The sequence below is a fragment of the Equus caballus genome, chromosome 13, assembly GCF_041296265.1.
Source record: "Equus caballus isolate H_3958 breed thoroughbred chromosome 13, TB-T2T, whole genome shotgun sequence".
NCBI lineage: Eukaryota > Metazoa > Chordata > Mammalia > Perissodactyla > Equidae > Equus > Equus caballus.
In genome coordinates this window covers 4,924,508-4,949,294 of record NC_091696.1, presented here as the reverse complement: position 1 = coordinate 4,949,294, position 24,787 = coordinate 4,924,508, and the positions used below count along the sequence as shown (strand labels likewise).

General features: G+C 44.3%; 1 protein-coding gene and 2 long non-coding RNA genes across 7 annotated transcripts in view; 2 read left to right on the top strand and 1 right to left on the bottom strand.

Moving 5' to 3' along the window:
* Positions 1–8,412, top strand: part of LOC111776180 (uncharacterized) — a 13,240-nt gene extending 4,828 nt beyond the window's left edge. For 2 of the 4 annotated variants that reach the window (XR_011424492.1, XR_011424491.1), the window contains exons 3-5: positions 6,809–6,932; positions 7,395–7,914; positions 8,086–8,412. This is a non-coding gene — a long non-coding RNA (uncharacterized lncRNA). Of the gene's footprint in view, positions 1–6,372; positions 6,933–7,394; positions 7,992–8,085 lie in introns of those variants that run through there. The other 2 variants (XR_002812146.2, XR_011424490.1) reach the window with 2 other exon arrangements.
* KDELR2 (KDEL endoplasmic reticulum protein retention receptor 2) lies at positions 8,398–24,787 on the bottom strand. 2 transcript variants are annotated; one of them, XM_023655235.2, is made up of 5 exons: positions 24,546–24,787; positions 16,251–16,351; positions 12,593–12,751; positions 11,230–11,482; positions 8,398–10,433 (listed from the first exon to the last, which is right to left on the bottom strand). In XM_023655235.2, the coding sequence occupies exons 1-5, from the start codon at positions 24,634–24,636 to the stop codon at positions 10,399–10,401; spliced, it is 639 nt and encodes a 212-aa protein (XP_023511003.1). In that variant the 5' UTR covers positions 24,637–24,787; the 3' UTR covers positions 8,398–10,398. The 2 variants fall into 2 exon arrangements, with proteins under 2 accessions (XP_023511003.1, XP_023511005.1); XM_023655237.2 differs by lacking the exon at positions 11,230–11,482 and having other exon boundaries at positions 24,546–24,774.
* LOC138917058 (uncharacterized) lies at positions 18,478–19,887 on the top strand. The gene is made up of 3 exons (XR_011424493.1): positions 18,478–18,625; positions 18,957–19,095; positions 19,352–19,887. It is a non-coding gene; the product is annotated as an uncharacterized lncRNA (long non-coding RNA).

The following is a 24,787-nucleotide window of genomic DNA, read 5'->3' as shown; positions in this document are numbered from 1 at the left end:
ATCAATTATACAGCACTGTGTGAACTGATGTGGATGATTACAATTTTTTATGACTTCTGTTTGAAATATTGTTGAGTTTTGATGTGTTGTTTTGTTTTCTCATATTTAAGGACATCTTTTTCTCTTTTCTCTTATGCTAACTATGACTTATAGCAATTTGGTGAAATCATACCTTAATCAGCAAAACTGAAACATTTATCTTTTTCTCCCTACCTGATCCCTCCAGAATTTGGAAACTCTTTGTGAGTGAGCATGGTTATTTCGTGGCAATATTTGCATAAGTTCAATAAGAATCTGTTCTCCTTATAACAGGACACATTGGTTATATTACCAAGGCTTTGACTGGAATGTCATATCTGAGAGAAACATACAGGGTCAGATATGACAAGACAGCTTTTCAGAAACAAAGATTGGACCATCTAGAATAAAGCCACTTGGAAATATTGGCCTGGTACCTTGTTTACAGAGCTTCTGGCAATCTTACCTGGTACGTAAGGAAGCTTGCTTGTCTGGCAGGTGCAAGGAACCTCAGAATGTTTTGGGGGACCTCGAGAAGAGAGGAGTCCACCCAAATCTGGAGGTACTGCAGGCAAAATCTGATGGCAAGTCCTTGGCTTGGCTTTTCTGGCCTCAAGAGGCCTTTACCGTTCAATCTGAGATTCCTCATAAAAGAAATTCCAGCAAAGCAGATTTAAAAGAGCCTGTATAATCAATTGTTATTCTTGCTGCACTTGTGTAAATAATTGGACCAAGTTTTATTGAAACTACACTTATTTTGCAAACCAGTTTATCTTAATTTGGCTATCTTTTGTAAAAATAAGGGTGGTTTTAGAGAGAAAAAATTATGTTTCAGCAGAAGCTATAGTAGGCAATCATGGATATTAGACTCTAGCTCTTCTCTTCTACAAGATTCACCTGTTACTAATCATAATGTCTCCTCGTGGCCATCCATCTCTGATACCTGGGAGTTCCCTGGCCACAGTCAGACCTTTTCCTTCAACTCTACTGCCCAAATGCTAACTAGATTTGCCTTGTCACAGGTGGATCATAAACAACAAGTTCTAAAGGTAAAGTCCCCAACTTATCGATACACACAGGATGGACTATATCAAATTTGGGACGAATATCTTTGGTTCACTCCTAGTGGTCAACTCAGTCAAAAGGCCACTCTATGTTGGGAACAAACCAATCACACCTGTGATACGTGGCCTAAAATAGCACCTGACCTATGGGAAAAATTCCCCATTATATGTGTTCTCATATCATAGCCTTAAGAAATACTGATTGGTTTGGGACTGACTGGGTTAGACGGCCCAGCATATGTTGGTTAGCCCCTAATGGCACTCAGTGGCTGTGTGGCTCCAACTTATGGCCTTGGCTACAACCTGGATGGATTGGACGATGCACCCTAGGCTTCGCCTGGATGCAGGGTAGAACTACATTTACTATATCTCCTCCTGCTAACCTTCCCAACCTGCAACAGCGCTGGACATGCTCTGTCTTCCACTGGTATGACCACCTTGCCTCAATTTTCCTTCCCCAATTAGGAATCAAAAGTGTCATCTGGCACATGGAAGTCCTAAACAAATTTACTATGAAGGCATTAAATGATACACAACATAGCCTTTCGCTGCTCGGTTTAGAAGTGTCCCAAATGCGCAAGGCAGTCCTACAAAACCGAATGGCACTGGATGTCTTGACAGCAGCACAGGGGGGCACTTGTGCCATTATAAAACTGAATGTTGTGTTTATATTCCTGACTACCATAAAAATATCTCTGGCTTCCTATGTGATATGAGCCACCAAATTAAGTCCATGTCTGACCCTGCCCTATCTCTAAATGATTGGTTGAACTCCTGGTCAGGACCAGGTCTCTGGACTACTATCAAAACCTTATTCATTAGGTTAATCATATTGCTTGTATTTCTTATTATAATTTGTTGTCTATTTTGTTGTTTGTCTTCTGCATGTGAGCAAAGTTTCACCTCCTGGACCACCTCTCGTCAAATGATTCTCTCGTCTCCAGAGGCTCTGTACACCTTGTCAGCCTTGGATGCCACGGGCACAGCCTTCCGGTCCACTGAACCTCCGACCTATACCTATGGCCCCATTTAGGGACAGCTCTACGACCTTGTACAGCCGGAAGTAGTTACAGAAGACTGACCATTGTCCATATCCCCAAAAGATTTCGGGGCCAAATGGGTTTGGGGGGGTTTATGATGAGGATTATTTTAGGCTGGTTACTTTTAAAAACTGCAGACCACGGGGCTGGCCCCGTGGCTGAGTGGTTAAGTTCGCGTGCTTCCCTGCAGGCGGCCCAGTGTTTCGTTGGTTCGAATCCTGGGTGCGGACATGGCACTGCTCATTAAACCACGCTGAGGCAGCGTCCCACATGCCACAACTAGAAGGACCCACAACAAAGAATATACAACTATGTACTGGGGGGCTTTGGGGAGAAAAAAGTAAAAAATAAAATCTTTAAAAAAAAAAAAACAAACCTCGTTATATATATAAAACAAAACAAAACCAAAAAAACCTGCTCTGAGGAGTGGAGTTTGCTTGCCCTTTGATGAGAGACATTTGCATTTGTGAAGGAAGTCTCCATGTGTGGGGGTGTCTCCCTCCCTGCACCAGGTGGAAGGGGGCATGACCTTATCTCTAGAAACTCTTAATGGGGACGGCAAGGACTTAAGTCTTGTTTATTGTATTTGTCTGCTAACCTCATGTAGCTGACTCCCGCCACCACCAACATCCTCCAGGAAGCCTAGGAGATCCTGACTTAATCCGGTCTGATTCTTATCTAAAGTTATAGGACCACCCAATAGCCAGACCCCACCTGCACTGATACTATTTTAATGACTTTTTACATATTCTTTCCTTGTCTTGTAAAGAGATAACTCACATACCTATGCCTTAAATTTAGCCCTACTCTCAACCCATGTTTGCAGCAGCAGCAGCTCTGACTGCCCGTGGGTCCTGTCCCCACGCAGCAGCTCTGACTGCCCGTGGGTCCTGTCCCCACGCAGCAGCTCTGACTGCCCGTGGGTCCTGTCCCCATGCTATTCCACACTGTTCTCTAAATAAAAGAGCACTACTGCCAGACCTTGAGAGCCCAAGAAATCTTTCTTTTGTCTCCTCGGCTCACTGACCCTGCATCACTGACCACTTCTCAGCACCTCCACCCTGGTCTGAGCCCCCTTCACCTGGTGCCTGGCCCTGTCTCCACCCTACAGTGCATTCCCCCTATAGCGGCCGGGTTGACCTTGTTGGATCAGTCAGACAAGGCCCGTCCTCCGCTTAGGATTTTGCAAGGCTGCACTTTTTGAATAAAATAGACTCTACCTCCTGCAGAGGCCTTTCCATGGTGGTCACACAAGTCTGTAAATGCCTGTTTATGTCTCCTGGGGTTAGGGTTATTACTCTCTCCCTCCATTTCCCCACTCCTGGCTGCCTTTTTTTGTTCTCTTGATATACTTCAAGCTCATTCTCACCTCAGGGCTTTTAAAGTCTGTTCCTTCTGCCAGGGATGCTCCTCCTCCAGGTATTTCCTTCTCACTCTCCCACTTCTTCATTCAGGCCTCAGCTCAAGTGTCACTACCTCGAAGAGACCTTCCCTGGCCACCTTATCTAAAACAGCCCACCCATCGCTTCCCATTCCCTCACCCTGCATTAGTTTTCTTCATAGCATGAATCACTCCCTGGCATTATCATGTTTATTACCTCTCTCCTCCCATCTTACAGTGTAACTTGTATGAGCATGGCCACCTTGTTAGACTTGTTCACGGCTATGCACATAACAGAGCATACTGTAGGCACTTATTAAATACTTGATGAATGAATAAACAAACTCATTAAATGTCGAGATTTTCCAAGTCTGAAGTTCCTTCAGGGGTCTTCTAAAGGGCAGAATTTCAGGGTTAAAAATAATATTGAAATTGTATCAATGGTTGTGAAAATGATACAGGGGATTGTAAATAGGGAAGTTATGAGGTTTTAATAGAAAGGAGAGTTGGGGCCGGCCCCGTGGCTGAGTGGTTAGGTTCATGCACTCTGCTTCAGTGGCCCAGGGTCTCCCCGGTTTGAATCCTGGGCTGGACATGGCACCGCTCATCAGGCCACGCTGAGGCGGCATCCCACATGTCACAACTAGAAGGACCCACAACTAAAAAAAAAATACACAACTACGTACCGGGGGGCCTTGGGGAGAAAAAGCAAAAATAAAATCTTTAAAAAAAAAAAGAAAGAAAGGAGAACCATTCATCATAAATATTTATTGGCCACTTGGTGTGGTCCAAAGTGACTGTAGGGGAGGAAGACATTTCCTCTACCTTCTCCGGGTTCTTCTTCTTACTGGAGAACAAATTAAATTCACATGAGACAGAATAACAGGAGAAAATTAAACAAAGCTTTATAGCATGTATCCATGGGAGAGGCCCAGGCAAGCTGAGCAACTCGCCAAAATGGCTGAAGCCACCACCTTAAATATCATCTTCAGCTACAGACAAAGGAGGATGTTGGAGGTGGGGGAGAGTCGATCATGGGAGATTACCACACAAGTACAGTAAACAAGATGCAGATTTAAGTCCTTGCCTTTGGCATTGATTAAGAGTTTCTAGAGATAAGGTCATCCCCGCTTCTTCCTGGTACAGAGAGGGAGACACCTTTACAGATGGGGATTTCATTTACAATGTAAATGTCTCTTAAGAAAGGGTAAGTAAATTCTACTTTTCAGTTGCTTTCCTGTTTGCAGTTTATTAAAAGTAACCAGCCCTAAATAATCCTCATGTCAAAGAGACATATCTTGGGGTGGCCAATTCCAGTCCCCCACATGACTTAATTAGAGAGGTCAGGGAAGACTCTCCTGAAGGAGATATTAAAATGAGATCTGGAAGAAGAGTAGGAATTAAGGTGAAAGAGGGTGATTCAGAAGTTAGAAGGTTGTTAGTGCCCACCCCATGGCCAAGTGGTTCAGTTCGCACTTTCCACTTCGGTGGCCCAGGGTTTCCCCGGTTCAGATCTTGGGCACAGACCTAGCACCGCTCATCAAGCCATGCTGAGGTGGCGTCCCACATGGCACAGCCAGAGGGACCTACAGCTAGAATGTGTAACTATGTACTGGGGGGCTTTGGGGAGAAGAAGGAAGAAAAAAAGAAAAAGAAGATTGGCAACAGATGTTAGCTCAGGTGCTAATCGTTACAAAATAAATTTTAAAAAAGTTAGAAACACAAAGATCCTATATGCAAATGTTTAAAGCAGCTTTATTTATAATTGCCAAAAGCTGAAAATAATCAAGGTGTCATTCATCGATGTTTGGAAATAGACACTGTGGTACGTCCACAGAAATGGGACAAACTATTGACTGTGAAGTTATTGATTCCCACAAAAAACATGGTTAAATCTTAGATGCATTTTACTAAGAAAAAGAAGCCAGACCTAGAAGGCTGCTTATTGTATGATTCTACTCCTGTGAGATTGTGGAAAGGATAAAAGTATACAGGTCTCCCAGGGGCAATGGGAGGGGGAATGGTTGACTACCACGGGAAACTTTATGGAGCAGGAACTGGTCTACACGGTCCTGGGGTGGTGGATGCATGCTTACATGCACGTGTCAAAACCTTTCCAGAGAATATTATTGTACGTAAAATAAAACAACCTCCCACAAATCATCCAAACAAAGCCCCCCCCCCAAAAAAGTTAGAAGGTTGTGCCTGTGATCGTACATATTCTTAACTGTAATAGTTCCCTTTTGAAAACAGGATTTGTAAGGCTTAGCAATAAGATAATTCTTCATAAACTTTTGTGAGTAAAAGTAGATATTTTGAACTTAACGTTAGACAATAGCAACCCACAAAACTATACAATTTCAAAGACATAGTATACACATTTTTTAAAACAAAGTATTTCGTGTAGTTCTAATCACTGCAAGTATATTCTGCCACTTCCATGTAACATTATTCCATTGGTTGAATTAGACCTATTTTAAAACATTATTCAGGGGCCAGCCCCGTGGCCGAGTGGTTAAGTTTGCGTGCTCTGCGAAACATGTTCGGATCCTGGGTACGGACATGGCACCTCTCATTAGGCCATGCTGAGGCGGCGTGCCACATGCCACAGCTAGAAGGACCTACAACTAAAATATACAACTATGTACTGGAGGATTTGAGGAGAAAAAGCAGAAAGAAAAAAAAACTTGGCAACAATTGTTAGCTCAGGTGCCAATCTTTAAAAAAAAATTATTCCATCATCTGCGTATCTCATACATGTCATATTCGTTCCCTTAGAGACAGGTTTTTCCATTTTCTGTTATTAAAAATACCTGTTTTAAAAAGGAAGTTTTTTTTAAAGATTTTATTTTTTTCCTTTTTCTCCCCAAAGCTCTCCGGTACATAGTTGTATATTCTTCGTTGTGGGTCCTTCTAGGTGTGGCATGTGGAAAGCTGCCTCAGCGTGGTTTAATCAGTGCCATGTCCGCGCCCAGGATTCGAACCAACGAAACACTGGGCCGCCTGCAGCGGAGCACACGAACTTAACCACTCGGCCACGGGGCCAGCCCCAGGAAGTATTTTTAAAAATAATTATTTCTTATTTCCAAAATGAAATATCCAAGTCATGGCATAGCTCTTGAAAAGGTAAATAACCAATCATGATTTTTTTTAAGTGATGATAATTTTCAAATACCCAGAAGATGCCTGACACCTAAGGACCCACCATCCAGATTTAACAAGGGATAACATCCGTCCATATTTGCTCCATCTGGCATTTGGTGGTGGGGGAGATCTTTGATATCCTTCTCTGCTTACTCTTTCAGGTTCATTTCATTGTTTATTTGCAAACTGCAAGTAAACATTCTCCAGAAACTTTCTTGGCATTTCATTTTATCTTCATATTAACTTGGAGAAACTATGACCTTTACTCTCATTTTTCCAAATCAGGTGATTCATATCCTCCTCTATTTCTCCCTTCGGGACTTAATTTTCTTTGATTTGAGTAAATCCCCATGTCCGAGTGAAATTAACATCCTTGCATTTAATTAGTTTCTTTCAGGAAGGTGCATAGTTGTTTTTCTACGCATTCTTTAGTCCTGAGATCTTCAGTGCTCAGAATTTGAAATCAGTTTTAGTTTCAGGGCACTTCAGTTTTCCTCTTACAGAACCATTTATTGTCTTAGAAAACTTATCTGATGAGTGGATAGGTTCTATATTTGCATTCTGTTTTGGTAATGGTGTCAAGTGTAGTGTAGTGTTTGCCCAAAGACCGCTTCCCCCTTAAGTGCCTAGGGCAAAACTCAGAGGAGTGATCTGGACTATTATATTCTAATAGTATAAAAAAGTATCCTTTTCATTATTTACAAGGATCAGTGCTATATTATGCTGCAACTTGCTTTACAATTGCAGGGGTAAAAGAGCGAATTGTTTCAGAACTGGAGGAGAAACACCCACAACACCTACCCAAGACTCCACACTACAAAGGCTAAACCAGATGGCACAGGACAGGACGGGACCACGACGGACGGGCGGCGGCAGAACCCGGCGGCAAGACCTGGGCAGAGCGCAGTTCCTTGGAATTGCACTTTCAGCCACTAGAGGGCGAAGGACCCACTCCAGTCAGCCGTCAGCAGCCCTCTCAGACGGGTTGTTTCGGAAGGCACCCGAGAGGCAATTTCTGTACATGCACTGCTCTCCCAACAAGGGGAAAACTGACCACGGTCACCAAACGGGCCAGAGGGACTCCTGCCAGAACTGGTTCTCAGCCGGCTTCTGAGGCAGCTGTCCCAAGCTAAGCATAAAGAAAGGGAGGGGAAAAGGGGGTCACCGAGCTGCTGAGCACTTACTGTGCACCAACCTCCGTGTTTCGAGCCTCAGGACATGAGCTCATTTGCACCTCGCAGAAATCCTGTGGCCCGAGTCATTGCATGTGAGTGCAAGGGAATGAGGCTTGTGTAAATCCAGGGTCGCAGAGCTGGAGTATGGGGACGAGACTCCTAACACAAGGTTAACCCCAAAGCTTATGCTTGTTTTATTCAGTGTCCCACAGATCATGTACAACGATTTCTATCAAAATGAAACCTTTGCTTGACCTTTCCAGGAAGCTATCCAGCCTGGTGGCATCTTTGGAAAAGCTGGGCCGAATCTTCTTGCAAGGTCTTCCACCTGCAACGTTTCTTTCGCCATCTGCTTTTCTACTACTCCCCTCTGGACCAGACTGTAAGGAGGCAGGAAATGCGATTCAACACTGTGGCCGAACCGGACAGGGATCGGATTGGTGTCTGCAGGCAGCCAAGAGCCAGCAGCTTTTCAGAATGATCATTTAGTGGGAAAATTTGTTAACTTTGCTTTATTTCTCCTACCAATTATATTTTAAAAAAATCACACAAATAAAACAGCTCAATAAAAAGTATTAATTACCTGACAACCTTTATTCAGGAAGTGAAAGTAATTCTGAAACAGTGCTTCATCAGGCGTGTCATACAGGCCTTGGTTTCCAACGTGTGTGAGGACACTGCCCCAGCCCTGCACTCACTCAGGCGCCCTGTTTGTCACGTCATCCTGGTTGGCCACAAAATAGTGGCATCATCTTAACCAATTTTATTTTTACTTGGGCAGAAGGAGTAAAGAAGGAATCAATACTTCATAAATCAGGTGGCGTGCCGAGGTCCCAGCTCCTTGCTCTGTGAATTGTGCTCTCCGACGAATGAGCCCAGCTTGTGTTTGAGTTACATGCACAAAAACAGGTGTGAGCCCCCCGCCCCAGTCCCAGTTTGGGCAGTAAGCAGTCTGCTCCACTAAGAACGGGATTTCCCATCCTTTTTCCACGCTCTCAGAATCTTCCAAGGAGGATGAAAACAAACTAAAACAAAACTAGGATGCTGGAAAGATACTGATACACAGAAGCAAAAATGTGAGGCAAGGGGGGAAAGCAAAATGAGAGAGGAAGACAGGAGGTTAAGTTATGCAGTTACACTGCCAATTTAGAAGGAAAATTAAAACCCATCAGCTCCCTTCTTCCACAAGATACTTTAATACTACAAGAGAAAACACTACATCCTCCTTGTAGTGAGCACTGTTAGTATTCAACACTTTAACATTTATGGTGTATCATGTAAAAAAGTCATATGCCTTTGCCAAAATCAAAAAAAGGGGTAGCAAATCAATATAACGGCAAAATCAGGAGGAAAAATTCCAATTTTCCCGCAAACTACAGAAAGTTTTAGATTAAGTGGACAAAAAATGTTTGCAGCCCTATATGGAGTTTTTGCTGCCAACTGAAAAAAAAAAATCATCCAGACATAGGATGTTCCAAAAGCCTAATTCACTAAAAAAAGACAATTTATTCTATGTTTAATAAAATGTTTATTTAGGATGGTAACACAAAATAAATCATGCAAGAGCTCAGTAAAAAGAAAACTAAAACCAAAAAATATAAGAGTATAAGGAATGGCAATTGGTGCTGCCAGTTAAAAAAATGTAAATGATTTTACGACCCAAAAGTGGTATGAAAAACCATTTGAATCTGAGCATGACATGGTTGTAGTAATCTTCTGAAATTGTACATCAAAGTGACAGTTAGCTACTTGTGTTCCACTCCTCAGAGAAGCAGAGTCCTAGATCCGAAATAATCATAAACGTCCCTCGCATCCCACACTCAGATGGCAAGGAACCTGGAACCCCTGCCCACCAAGTTCTTCGACACCTTGAGATGGTCTCAAACTGACACTTCTTAGCAGGGAGGAGCGCAGGCACCTTTGGTGACTCTTAAATGAGACTCCATCTACATTCATTATCTTAAAATTTTGGTAATGAAAACCGTAAGACTTGCAAGTCATCCTTACCAGCCTTAAATGTAGTGTTGTGATGTCCAAGGAAGGATTTCCACATCAGGTGGGAAGAAATTGAAACAGATATACCAAATTGAACATAGTGTCTCAGATTTCAAACAAATATAACTCATCTTTTGGCAAAAAATAAATATAGTGGAATGCAAGTTTGATAGATGGAAGAATATATAATCTACCAGCCGTCAAGGAGTACAATTTCATTGTAGACACGAAGAATCGACAATTTCAAAGAATTAAAAAAAAAAGTTTGTACTTACTCCTCACAAAATCTTCACTTTTTGGAACTACCCCAATTGAAGCTACACACTGAATTTATTAATACAGCATTAAGTTTCTTTGTGTAAAAAAATCTTTGTACATAGTAATAAAAAAGATAAGGCAAGATGCATTAAACAGAAACCTTCTGGTTCTTTTCCTCTGGGTTCTTACAGAGCCACTCATGACTATCTGCAACAGAAGAGGGAAGTTTCTGATTTTCCATGTCAAGCATCTTGTGCCTTTGCTGTGGTAAGAATTCTGTCCGAGCACCCTGAAGGACAGATGCTGGTGATGGTCTTTGGCACTTACGCTGGCAGACTGAGCTTCTTTCCCTTGAGTACTAGAATTTTAAAGAGAGGAAGAGAAAACAAAAGGTTACTGATATTGACAAGCTTACAGTTTCCTTCTTCCCTTTCCTAGAAGTCTGTCATACAAGATACCACATAGTAAGGTACAAGGAAATAAGCTTTTGGCAACCAAGAGTCATCTGATTTTGGTGTCAATAAACAAAGCCCCCTGAAATATGAAAATGTCATGCACATATAGACTGGAATTTTCTTCATGTACGTGGATGCCATAGCAATCGTATTTAAGAAATAAAAATTCAACTGAAATTGTCACTAAATTCATAGCAGCTTTTTGTTATCATGACTTTCTCCCCTAATCAACATATCTTAACATACAACTGTTACGATGCACAGAGGTCTATGAAATTTTGGATGTTAAAAAAGGGATAAAGTATATATGCCTTTGTACCTAGCAATTCTACCATTAGGAATTTTACTCTATAAGCAAGGATTCTTAGCTTGGGGTCTGTGGTTGGGTTTCAGGAGCTTCTGGATCCCCTAAAATTATATGCAGGGTTGGCCCCATGGCCTACTGGTTAAGTTTGGCACGCTCCATTTTGGGGGCCCAGGTTCGGTGCCCGGGCGGGGACCTAAACCACTCTTCAGTGGCCATGCTGAGGCGGTGACCCACATGCATACAGGAATTCCTGGAAATGCAGGAAGACCGGCACAGATGTTAGCTCAGGGTGAATCCTCCTCAAGCGAAAAGAGGACGACTGGTGATGGATAGTAGCCCCTAAAAGAATACATGGCCGCAGAACAAAGCAGGCAGGGCGCAGCCTGACATACCTTTTGTAATGTACAAGTAGAAGAAGTCGCAGTACAGAATGGTCTGGACAACGCCGGCCACCACAGCAATGAGGTCGAAGAAGCCCTCGAAGTAGAAGCGCCAGATCCAGTTGACGAGATACAAAGCGCGGTAGAGGCCCTGGAAGAACAGGTAGTGGGTGGTGATGGTCTCCGCCTCCCCGGTCTTGCTGATCATGAAGAGCTGCGGGAGGATAGCCACTGATTCAAGGTAGATGGAGAAGGTCCACAAAATCTGTAGGAGAAACAGCAAGCTTCCGTCAGCACTGGTGCCCACTGTAGGTTCACAGGAAAGACTCCTGCTCCACTGCGGAGCAGCACACGAAGAGCGGGGAGTCTGGGCATCTGGGCCCAGAATAGAGCAGCTTAGCCATTTAATAATACGTCACAGAAACCAAAGCTACATTTAAGAGGCATGGACACTCACAATGACAAGCTGAGTAACCTGGACACATCTATTTGAATTTTCACTACCTTGCCTTTCCAAGGTCTCGTTCTTCCCTACAATTTTCTGTGAATCTACATATACAACGTTTCTCCTGGATAAGCCTCTCCCACTCTAAAGCTAGGGTCCTGAATCAACCCGGTTGGCTGCCAGGATTGACAACACTGATAACCGGGTCCTTCCAGTCCCTCACTGCTGTTTTTCCTCACCAACTGGTCTCATTTCCAGACTATCTAAATGTTCTCACTGTTTTTCTTATTCTTAAAGCTTTTTTGGTGTGGTTAAATCAAAGGGGTAAGAGACCGGAGTTGTAATCATGCAGCTCTCTGCCTCACATGGTACTTTATCCATGCTGACAAGAACTTGCAAGTAGTCCCTGGCGTGTTCGGAAACCCAAGCACTCCCAGCACCGTGAGATGAGCAAGCGCAGAGCCGTAACTTAATCCGCCCCAGGGGCTAAGGGAGGGACAGGGCACTCAGGAGCAGGCCGCAGCACTGTACAGCGCCAGGGGCACCACGCAAACCATGCTTCCTAAAGTTGAGGAGTGTAGCAGCGCTGCTCAGAGGATTCACAGACAAGGCGTCAACATGCAACGCTCGTACACAACGAGGAAACGAAAGTTGGGTCAGAGTGGGGAGAAGATCATGCCCTCAAACACTCGGACGGGCAAGGCATCGTGTTTATATTCTAAACGGGAGTCAGGCAATAACCTGTCAGCAGACACTCAAATACCTGCAGGCTTAATTCCTGTCCATGATTTATTTACACCAAATAGTGGATGTTGCACCAGAAGCTTGCCCAACCAAAAACAAACAAACAAACAGAACCCCACATTATCTGCAAAAAGGTCTATTTCCCTAGGGAAGCAGATGTGACCACTAAATAACCTCTTAACCAACCTCAAGCGGAGAGAAATCATGATTGACTAGAAACGAGAGGCCTCCCACAGGGACCACCAGAAACTCCACTCGGAAGGTATCATGATTTCCATCGTAGGTTGCCTTAAATTTCATGTAGATCAGGTACACTGTGGCATAGGAGCAGGCAATGTAGATAAGCTAAAAACACAAGAAAAGATACCAGGTCATCAACACCTTTCAATCGTTCCAACTCCCTTGGCTTTCTACAAGATAGAGTTTTACGAGTCATATAACCACCATTACAATGAAGACACAAAACAGTCCTATCACACCCCCAAAAATTCCCTCACGCAGCCCCTCTATAGCCGAGCCTTCCCCCCAGGCCTAACCTCTGGTGATCACTGATCTGTTCTTGCTTTCTGCAGGTTTGCCTTTTCTAGAATGCTATATAAATAAAATCATACAGTACATCACCTTTTAAGACCAGCTTCTTCAGTTAGCATAATGATGTGAGATCCAACCATGTTGGTGTGTCTATTAATAATTGGTTCCTCTGTATTGTTGGGTGGCATCCACTGTATGGGGGTGCCACAGTTTGTTCATCCACTCACCACTTAAAGGACAGCTAGGTTGTTTCCAGTGTGGGGGACAATGGATACAGCCGCTATGAACATTTGCGTACAGGTTTTTGTGTGAACATAAGTTCTCACTTCTCTTGAGTAAATACCTAGGAGTGCGAATGCTGGCTCATATGTTAAGTCCAACTTTAACTTTACAAGAAACTTCCAACAAATGTATTTTTAATCTCACTTTAAACTATCAGATAGCAGCTTAAGAAGAAAATGAATGCAAAGTTCAATGCAGTTCAAAACCAACATGCTTCTTTCCAGCATGAGGATATTTCTTAGTGCTTTTCTAAAGATAAACAATGTAACTCATGCAAAACTTTGCAATGATGGCTTTTACTTAAATTGTGTTAAACACTGAACATTCACACTGTTGCTGTAAAATTTTCTTTGGTAACATAACAAAAGCAGAACTTAAGCAATAATTTGTAAAACATTGCTGCCTACAAGGAAGCAATGATTTTGTTTGCATAGCAGTATAGCTATTCAAAGGCTTATAATTAAGTTATATGTTCTTTCACATTCAAAAGGTCAAGCACTATATATTCATCCGACCCAAAGGAAAAGTCTGATAGTCTGAAATTACACCAGTTTTCTGACTGCAGAATTTTAGGCCCGAGAACAAAACAGCAGGCTTAACCTATAAATACAGACAACTGGGATAGCAGCTGCCCTGCCTGGTACTACTTCTCCTTAGAAAAGCCAACTTGTGAAACTTAATTAGGAAAACATTTGGGCAAATGATTTAACAGGAAAATGAGAGCAATCATCAAGCCCTCACATGCTTAAAAACAAGACAAAGACACTAAACTGTCCTTGGCACTTCATCATGAAGTTATATTTGCAAATATACACTCAACAAAGTACTAAGATTGTTGGTCATACCCACACACCAAAGAAGTACTCTCCACACCAAAAAATCAAGGAAGATTAATATCTTATACTGTTAAAGGAGTTCCCTCCATACACAAATAGGTATATACACGTACATGAATAAAATAACATAAAATCTGCATGTATAAACAAAATATCCCTCTGTACACAGAGTCCCCTCCAGCAGCACAGCCGGCCGAGGCACATGTCCCTGCCCAGCACCCAGCCGATGGCCAGCTGAGACTGAGTCCACAAAGGTTTCAGCAGCTGCTGAGGACAGCAACTGCTTTTCCCCCTCACCAGTGTGGAAAAAGCTATGAGCTCATGAAACTTGGCTCTCACTCCTCTGATTTTCAGAACATTATGCTTGGAAACTACGAGCAAGGAAGCAAGAAGGATTCCTCTGAAAGCCAGGAATCCTGAGGCAGAGGGAGGGGGAATTCTTGCTCACACTCTTCTGGTATCTGCAGGTTTCACTTGCCTGGACAATAAGCAGGGACCTAGCCAATTTTAAGTGAGCAAATTATTTCCTGATTACTGGGCTCCCATCACTTAGTAATGAAGAATGGAATGATTACAGGTAACAGACTTGCTTTTTAGGAAAGACCATAGGCTCAAATATTGCTTTGTCTACTTTGACTTGTCCTTATAAAAATGCTGCTGAACACAAAGTGTTGGGGGGAGTTGTTTTAAATACCACACCAACAGCTTTAGTTTAAACATTAACCAATAACCAAGTGCTACAGCAGTGCCTGGCACACAAATGCTCGCTAAGCAACTAAAGAATGAATGAATGAACCCAGACAGCCTTTACACATCCTGAGAGCCCTCATACTTTTCCTTCATGGCGCCTAGCACAAACTGCAGTCATTCATTAGTCCTGGGATGAGCGGTCTACTCTCCCCCACCAGACCAGGACTTCTGCATGTTTTCTGCCCTGCCCTCAGCACTAGGGAAGTGCCCAACCCTGGGCTGTTCAGTAAGTATGAATTCAGTGACTGTGTGAAAGAACTGAGGCTTCCCCAAGTGTGGAACGTGTACCACCAGTGCTGTACAAGATGTTAGGTGGCATACAAACTTTGTTTTTAAGATTTTATTTTTTTCCTTTTTCTCCCCAAAGCCCCCCAGTACATAGTTGTATATTCTTCGTTGTGGGTCCTTCTAGTCGTGGCATGTGGGACGCTGCCTCAGCGTGGCCTGATGAGCAGTGCCATGTCCGCGCCCAGGATTCGAACCAACGAAACACTGGGCCGCCTTGCAGCGGAGCACGAGAACTCAACCACTCGGCCACGGGGCCAGCCCCAAACATTTTGTATTTTAATAAGTTACAGATTTGTTTTAACGCGAAATACGAAAAATATAAGGACATCAAAGGTGCCATGGATACAAATGCTTAGACTGAGTTAAAAGGTTCAAAAAACATATTAAGTAAACTACAGTACAGATGCTATTTAAGCATGGCAAAAGTAATAAAGATGGCAAACACAGCAGAAGTTTAAGAAACATGTACTTAATGAGAAAAAAAGACAAGAAGCAGATGCCTACAACAGTCTCTCACACAGCAGCAAAATAGGGCACTGCTGTGAGAAGCCCTGGCTTTCATTCCTGTTCTGAGCCAACTTGCTCGGTTTCCTGGGGAGTCTATAATTTCCCACTGCTTGAAAACATAAGTTACCCCTCTTTCTTATAAAGTTATCAAGAGTTTTAGAAGTTATCAGACTGGAGGAACTTAAGATTGAAAAATCTCTATGGGGCCAGCCCCGTGGCCAAGTGGTTAAGTTTGTGCGCTCCGCTTTGGCGGCCCAGGGTTCCGCCAGTTCGAATGGCGCGGACATGCAGCACTCATCAAGCCATGCTGAGGCGGCATCCCACATGCCACAACTAGAAGGACCCACAACTAAAATATCCAACTATGTACTGGAGGGATTTGGGGAGAGAAACCTAAAAAAAAAAACAAACCTCTAAATGCAAAGTACTTTAATTAAGTGGATACTGCTTTGAAACAGAAAAAATATGCATAATGATAACTATTCCCAGTATGTGTACAAGGTGGTCTAAAAGGGCTTACGTCAAGAACAGCATATTTAGACATTATTCTTAAAGATGTTTAAGTAAGTACTCAGCTGACATAAATTTAACAGTTTCTATAGGTCTGTGAACTATGGATGAAATACATTCCATTGGATGTTATACCATACCTTCATAGATGTATTATATAATGAAATAAATGAAGTAAAAAGATCCAGGTAACGAGTTGTGAAGACCAGTGCAAACAGAAGCTGGCTTTTTCCAGAAATACCTAAAGAAACAAAAAAGAAAGTATGAGAAAAGCCTCAAAATGCTTCATGACTCCCGTAGATAACACTGTACAGGAAGGGCAGATATAGAAAGGGGGACGCCAGGGGTCAAAGGCTGATGTCTGGGATAACTCTAAATAAATGAGAGCAGTTTTAGTTTTTCTTTTCCTTAACACTCTTGAATATGCTCCTTTAGCACATGTACTTTTCTGCCTCACTATGACAGGTGACTACAGGAAAGTGACTTAATTACACCAGGGCCTATATCCGAGGATGTGTATTGTTCAAATGCAGATTCTATTTCTCCAATACGCCACTTTAGGTAGGCTAGAATAAATTTACTTTCAAAGTCTGCTGTTGTTTACCGTTCCAGTTCTACCTTGAGCACCTTTCTTTCCATTTAAAAACAATAGGTCATGGTGACAAACGTTTCCAGGCAGGAGTTGGAATCTAAGTGGATTAGGAGGGACCAGCTGAGGAACACTCCTTCAGGCAAGAGTAAGGCAGCAATGCCCCCGGAGCAGCGGGACAGCCTCCCAAGGTGACTTCTTTTGTGAGGGCAGCATTTACTTGGACCTATTAAGATTTTTTTAATTCCATCCCTTAGATTCATCACGTGACCCACCTCACACTCATAAAAACGTTCCTGGATGCTAAGGCAACAAGAAGGGGGAACCCACTGCTACAGCCAGCTTTCCAAAGCAGCACTCTTTTTTTAAACACCTTGAAACTGTTTCTACCTCCAGCCACCAACCCACCCTCAGAGCCCTGTTGCGGCACATGGACACTCAGCTGGGGAAGTCTAGAAGGCCACACAGTGTGCACTCGGCTTTTCTGACATCTACATTTGACCAAATATTTATGTGACCCAGATTGGAGATGTCGGAGACAGAGCGAATTAAGGAAAATGAACCTCAGCAAGGTGTCAGAACGCACCCGCCCTCATCTACATCGCAAACTCCACATTAGACATTTACGTAAGCGTCTATCTAGCACAAATGTCACTGCACTCAAATCCTTAGCGACACTCTTCCAGGAGGCGAAAACCACATTGTTCTTAAGTGATATCTTACAAAAAATATTTTAGAAAACAATCTAGCAGCTTGTTGAGAAGCCGGAATGTAAGAACGCTACTTTCTACGTAGGAATAATTGCAGTTCCAGCCTATTCACAAAAACACCTAAATAGAAATGGAAGAAAAAGCTGACTCTATCCTTCTGGATCCATCAATAGTAACCAACTTCAAGGGCCACAGGTGGAGCTGTAGACAGTAAGTCTGCTCCTTTTAGTGTTTTCTCCAGTAATGGGGAACTTTTTTTTCTATCAAAGATCAATGTTCCAAAGGAGAAACAATGAGGCTGCCATTGACATAAACAAGAGAACTTGGGAGAACGGAGAGAAGATCGGGGTAAAAAGAATAAGGAGCATGGAGTTCACACTTGATGTTTGCTGGAGCCTTGAGAGAGAAATTTCCCGTTCATTTCCTATATGGTTCCTTTCAATATTTTAAATAAAAAAATTATAGGATATATACGGGCAAATTTTGTGGTAAAAGGTTTATTCTAACGGGCCTTCAGAAGCCAAGCAGATTCGAAATTTTGTCCTCATTTTCAGCATTCCTATCCTAAAAATCAGGGACTATCATATTTTTACCATTCCCCCCTCCCTTTTTTTTAAAGGAAGACTAGCCCAGAGCTAACATCTGCTGCCAATCCTCCTCTTTTTGCTGAGGAAGACTGGCTCTGAGCTAACATCCCTGCCCATCTTCCTCTACTTTATATGTGGGACGCCTGCCACAGCATGGCTTGCCAAGCGGTGCCATGTCCGCACCCGGGATCCGAACCGGTGAAGCCTGGGCCGCCAAAGCAGAACATGGGCACTTAACCGCTGCACCACTGGCCCGGCCCTTACCACTCCCCTTTGAGACCCAACTCACATGTCACTTCCTCTGGAAAGTCATCTTGAAGACACCCTCCCTCCGTGCTGTTTATTCATGCAGCCAGCACATAACCGGAACTACTTCAAGCCAGCTGCCACCCTAGCTCCTATTACAGTCATTATAAAACACACTGGGATTATCTGGTTGCTGTCTCTCCCCTCCCTCAAGCCCACACGAGCACTGAGATCTACAAACGCCAGAGCCGTGCCTTATTCCATTTTGTATTCTCTGTGCTGAGCACTGGGCCCGACACACAGCAGGGCTAAGAAAATATCTGCTGAATGAATGAGCAAACGGACGAAAGAAAATGGAATTCATTTTATTTTCATGTCATCAGGTAAATTCTCATTTTGTGGTATTTTGGGATAACACTTCCAAAGAGTTTCTATGTCATACTGTGTCTCTGTGGCTGTAAATAGGCGATGTGCGTGGGGCTCTGCCCTAATTTACTGCGAGACAGAGGGTGGGAGGGCCCCTTGAGCAGAGCATGGGGCAGAGGAGAGAGGGACAGGCAGCGCGTGGCCTGGGGTTTGTCCTGTGGTGCAGGAACTGCCATGCTGGAAACCTGAGGATGCTGACAGTTCTACCCTACTCTTCCTGGGCTGGGATCCTGATTAGCAAGTAGCAGCTTTTTCTTTTAAAACAGAAAAACTGTCTTGTCTTCACAGGAAGGCAGAGATCCCAGCTGAAGACAGAGCGGGCAGGGGCAGGAATCTCCTTCCTGGGGAAATACGTGCTCTGAAGCCAGGGGGGCTCCCACGGTCGGTTTCTCCCTGCGGTGAGACCACAGCACGCCAAGGCTATCAAGTAACAAGCTCCCAAGAATGCTCACTCTCAGTGTTTCTGGAACAGTCATCCCGATACCAAACGCACCAAACATCCCTAACACGGAGTATAAGTTGTTAAATGGAAACCAACCATTAAACTTAATGCCATTCCTGTCTTTTCCCACTGGGCAAAGTTAAGTTTAGTAAAAGCCCACAACTATATACTCCAATGCATGTCACTTTCAATTATGCTGCAAGTTAAAAGTCGCATTTCTTATACTCCCACTGGTTTACAGAACAGAGGCCTCAATCAAACCGAAAAGCTTTCCGTGAACTATTTTTGTCCTGTTAATAGCTGGGACGCAACCAAGCACTACAGGTCAGACCACCAGGACAGTCTCGGCATCATGCTCCAAACCATTGTCTCTCAAACGATCTGGACGCTCTGATCTGGACGCTCTCCTAAAGGCCGTTAACGTTCCCTGGAGCCAGCAGCTCAACAGTCAGGAACCGACTCCTAACACAGCTCTTGTGACTTAGGGAGAGAGGCTTTGGAGCCAGAGGGTCTGGGTTCAGGCTCAGCCTCTGAACGCACAGGGTAAGCCTGGGACCATCACATACGTGACTCCCCCTAAACCTCACTTTCCCCATCTGTCAAATGGGGGCAAATTATACCAACTTTCTGGGACTGCTGTGAAGAGAAAAAGTTCAACAAGTACCTTCCACACTATGAATGCTTGATAAATGACAGCTTACTATGTATTGTTTGCCATTTTTTCTTGTTTTCAAAGAAATTCATGCTATTTTATTAAAAATTTCAACTGGGTTAAAATATATGGAATAAAACCCAAAAGGACCTTTTTAACACCATTCCCACCTCCATTTCAAGTGCAACTTTCCAGGTTTTTTTGTTTTTGTTTTTGTTTTGTGAAGAAGACTGGCCCTGAGCTATCATCTATGCCAATCTTCCTCTATTTTCTATGTGGGATGCCGCCACACCATGGCTTGATGAGCAGTGTGCAGGTCTGCCCCCAGGATCCGAACCTGTGAACCCCAGGCAGCTGAAGCAGAGCATGCAAACTTAACCACTATGCCACTGGGCTGGCCCCTCCAGGCTTTTTAAAAGCCCTTTTCTATATGTGTGTACCCACACACGTTTGCTCCTTAAAGTGGGGTTATACAATCTTTTGCTGTACAGTTTGCCTTTTAACTTACTATCTCAGATTTATCTTTCCCTGTTAATCCTTCCAGCTCATTTCTAGTTAATGGCTGTTAAGAGTGTTCCATAGTGTGAATGTGTAAACATTTGTGCGCTCACTCCCTTAACGGATGTTTGGGTTGTTTACAATTTTTGTTCTTATAAATACTGCACGAACATCTTTGTATCTATAAACAGTATTTTGTGCTTATTTAGGTACAGTGAACATCTTTATACCTATACATACTTTGTTCACATATATGACAATTTCTGTAGTTCAGATTCCCTAGAATTGCTGGGATAAAATATAGGAACACTTCAACTTCTGATATAGTGTCAGATTTCCCCCGGAAAGGCTGTGCTGATTTTCACATTCACTAATACCAGATGAGAATGCCCTTTACTTCATACCCTTACCTACACCACATGTTGTAAACCTCTTACTTCTTCCTGCTCAGGGCAAATGACGGCATGCACTGCTGTTTTAATACCCAGGCTCCTAACGACCAGTGAGGGTGGGCATTCTTTCATGCTTTAACTGGCCTTCTTTGACTCTTCTGTCAACTGCTGCTTTGCCCATTTTTCTATCAGGTTGTTTTTTTAATTTGTAGGAGTATTTTATTATGGATATTAACTTTTTGTCACTTAGATATACTGCAGATTATTTTTCTCAGTTTATCATCCTTTCACTTTGATGATATTCTGAACTAATAAGTTAATTTGGGGAGACATAACCTCTTGCTTCCTTCCTTACCAGCCCGTCTGGTCCTTTCCAGGACCCTGGCATGAACATACATTCAGGTCACCTTCTTTGTCCAGCAGCAATGTGTTAGGCTTTTCTTCATAGAGGTCTTACACACTCCTCGTTGGGAAGTCAGGGAGTCTTCTCTGGGATCCTTCTTGACACTTGGCATCCACAGGATTTATGGCCTATATGGTTTGGTACCCTGTATTTTTATCTTTTTATGTATGTCTTATTATTTCAACTAAATTGCAGCTTTCTTGAGAGTAGAAACTTTGTCAGCTACACGTTGCTGCTCTGAATTGTGTCCTCAATGCTTTACACATAGTGGGTGGTCATTAAATGTTTGAGAGCAATGATTACTCAAGAGACTGGCATTCCAAATGAACAGAGGTGGCAGATGCTACAAAGAGGGAGCTGGGAATGTGATGTAAAAGCTTCCTGAAGTTCTCAATGACAACAGAAGATGAAGTTTTCCATTTGCTTCAAAACATAAGCTGTCCATTTATGCAAAAAGTAGGGAGACTATCCGTTCCTGTCATGTTTGTCACGTTTGGTAGGATGAAAAAGTCTACAACCTACCTGACGAGAGCTAACAACAATCTACGCAAGAGGTGGAGGAGGGAAGGGGAGAGACATGGGGAGGATGGCTGGAGTCACGGATCTCACAAGGACTGCGCTATTACTTTAAGTACAACACACACGGCTGTTAATAACGATCGGTCTACAGGAAAATGGAGGTAGGCAGTTCTTCATCTACAGACCAAGCTTATCCTCTCAAGGCTATCCAGGTCACTGTTTAAGACAAGAAACTCACACTTCATGGGGCACCCCACTGCAACGACAATGGCAGACAGACACAAGAGAATGCCAATGCAAACAGAGCTATGCAAGATCAGCTGCCCTGCCCCCACTTTAAAATAGGTCCCGCAGGGCAGCTGTTCTGGAATTACGTGGTCAGGAAAACAGAATCTCCAGCTTCCTCGCTAACCTGTCTCATCCCTCACCCTAAGGCAAAAAAGCCCCGTGGCTCTGTAGCTGCAGGCATGTTCAAAATAGGTGCCAAAATCCTAAAATGAACTCCCAAACCAGTATTTTCAAAGTGAGAAACACAACCTGAATGTACACGTCTCCTATTCCAGTTATTTGAGAAACTCATATCAAATTCTCTTTCAAAAATCTCTAAACAAACTTTTATAATTTAGGATAGAAAAACAAAGCAGCTAGTCAAATTTAGCATTTAATTCTGAATAAACGATCTTGGTGATTTTGATTTTTAAAAGGCCAGGAAATCGCATGGATAAGAACTGAAAAGATCCTAAGTCTGACACCGAGAACAGTTTAATAACGCCCTATAACCACAGGCTAATTGTAGGAATACTTGGCAAACACACACGACCTAACTCACCTATTTCTCTTCTTCGTTATCTTGGCTGAAGTATTTTACATTTTCCTAAATGCTCTTAAATCTCCCAAACGAGGACAGTGATTATTAAAAAACAAACAAAACAGCAAACTCTCTCACTTTCTCTTTATCACTCAGAATTCCCTTAAGAATTCTGTATCTGGAGTTGCAGTAACTTCTCCCCAACATCTTAGTTTAGATGCACGGTTAGGAGACAGCAGGCTTCAACATTTAATCACTTGACAGAGGAGGGGATTCTGAGAAACATATGAAAAGATGACGGAGAGACTTATACAAAGATTCTGGAGGAAAAATAAAGATTGAAAGTAACATTTTCTGGATGGGCAGTGGGCGAAATGGGTGACCGTGGTCAAAAGGTACAAGCTTGCAGTTATAAGAGAAGTCAGTCCTGGGGATGTAATGTACAGCACAGTGACTAGAGTTAACAAGACGGTATTGTATATTTGAAAGTCGCTAAGAGAGTAGATCTTAAAAGTTCTCATCAACACACACACAAAACTCTAAGTACATGTGGTGATGGATGTTAACTAAATTTATTGTGGGAATCATTTCGTAATATACACATATATCATTGTTGTGCACCTGAAACTAATACGATGTCATACATCAGTTCTATCTAACAAAGCAGGGAAAAAAATAACATTTTCTGAGTGCAATAAAAAATGATCTAAACTACTGATCTGGCATCAAATATTTAAACCAAAATGACTTAAGCGAAAATAGACAGTTCTCCAAAATCCTTACTGGTGAGTTACTGATTGCCTGTGTTTCAATCCTGGCTCTACACTATTTCCTCGCCTCTCTTAGACTCAGTTCTCTCCTCGCAGAATAGGGACGACAGCATCCAATCTGTAAGGTTATTTTAAGGACAACATGGGACGAGCCATGTGAGGCCTTTAGCTCACTCTCAGAACTAGGAATAAATTGAGAGATCACCTCCAAGCCGGACACCCTGGTTTCAGCACATGGACTTTGTAACATCCATTTTGATTGCTCAAAGGTCTTTTCTGTTTTTGCTTACTTCCTGGATCTCAGCTATGCTCTAGGGAGACAGGTGAGGCCTGAAGACAGCAGTCAAAGATGTGGTGTCCTTCAGATGTGGACGTTTTTAGAAATCAATCAGGCAAATGGCACCTCTGCCACCCAGGTCCTTTAGGACTCCATCTTTCACTGCCTCTGCAAAAATTAAGTTCTTGAATTCACCAAAAGTTATTCGACTGGGGTCAGGGCATCAAAAGCAAGTTTAAAGAGGACACTGCGTTTTAAGAAATCATTGAAACACCTGCCGTTCTTAAGCGGCTGGGGTGAACGGCACGCAAACCTCCGCAGCTATTACGTGGGGGAAGATGTGCCCCAGTGCCTCCCAGCAACGCGTGCCTGAAACGTGTACTCGCGAGGAGGGAGCCGCCAACTCCCTGGTGACGTGGAGCGAGGAGCTACAGGAGGCCACATCAGGCCTCGGCGGTACCCAGCGCCGCAGGTTTAAGAGAACCCGTTATTAGATGGAGGCGGGCGTCGGACAAACTGGCTCGTTCCCCACGGCAACACCGATCACCCCCAAGCAACTCACTTAAGAGACCTGCCCCACCCCCTCTCCTGGCGGGGACGATCCCGGACCCGAGAGCCGGGGTGAAGCCCGCAGGACTCCAGGGACAGGCCTGAGCCGACACCCTAACCTAAAGGCCAGTCCTCGGAGAGGCAGGGTGGGGAGCGGGGTGACCTCTCCCCGCGCCCGCCCCACCTCCCGGGTGGCCTGGCTGCCACGTCAGGCCGAGCCGGCCGCGGTCCTGCCCATCCTCCTCGCGCCCGTCCCATTGATTCGCGGGCTCCCCGCGCCTGCCGGGCCCCTCCCCCCCAAACTTTTCCGACACCCCGGGGCCCCGCGCCGTCCTCCGCCCGAAAGGGTCAAGTTCGGAGCGACCCCAGCGCCGCGACACCCCGCCCCGGCCTGAGCGCCCACCCCGCGAGGCCGCGGCTCCCCCCAGCCCCGGGCCGCCCGCCCGGCCGCCCGCCTGCCAGGCCGGCCGAGGGGGTGTGACGGGCCAGCGCGGGCCCGCGGGCCGGCCCAGGTCGGCGGCTCCTCCGGGCCGCCCGAGCCTCTCCGGGGCCTCGCCCGCCGCTCACCGGCGCAGGAGCGCGTCTTCCAGATCTTCAGCAGCAGGATGACGATGGCCGCCAGGTGGGACAGGTCCCCGGTGAGCCGGAAGATGTTCATGGCGGCGGCGGTCGGCGCGGCGGCCCCGGGGCTCGGCGGCTCAGGCGGCGGCGGCGGCGCCTGAGAGGAAACGGCGAAGATGGCGAGAGCGGGCGCGACGTGGCCAGGGACGTGGCCCAACTGCCGGCGCGCGCGCGCGGGGCAGCCTGGG

Excerpts from the sequence above, each read along its gene's own strand:
- KDELR2 (XM_023655235.2), bottom strand. The coding sequence starts at position 24,636 with ATGAACATCTTCCGGCTCACCGGGGACCTGTCCCACCTGGCGGCCATC. Across the intron at positions 11,483-12,592 it reads ATGATTTCTCTCCGCTTGAG|ATTTTGTGGACCTTCTCCAT; the intron begins GTTGGTTAAGAG and ends TTTCTCCTACAG. Across the intron at positions 10,434-11,229 it reads CTACTTGTACATTACAAAAG|TACTCAAGGGAAAGAAGCTC; the intron begins GTATGTCAGGCT and ends TTAAAATTCTAG.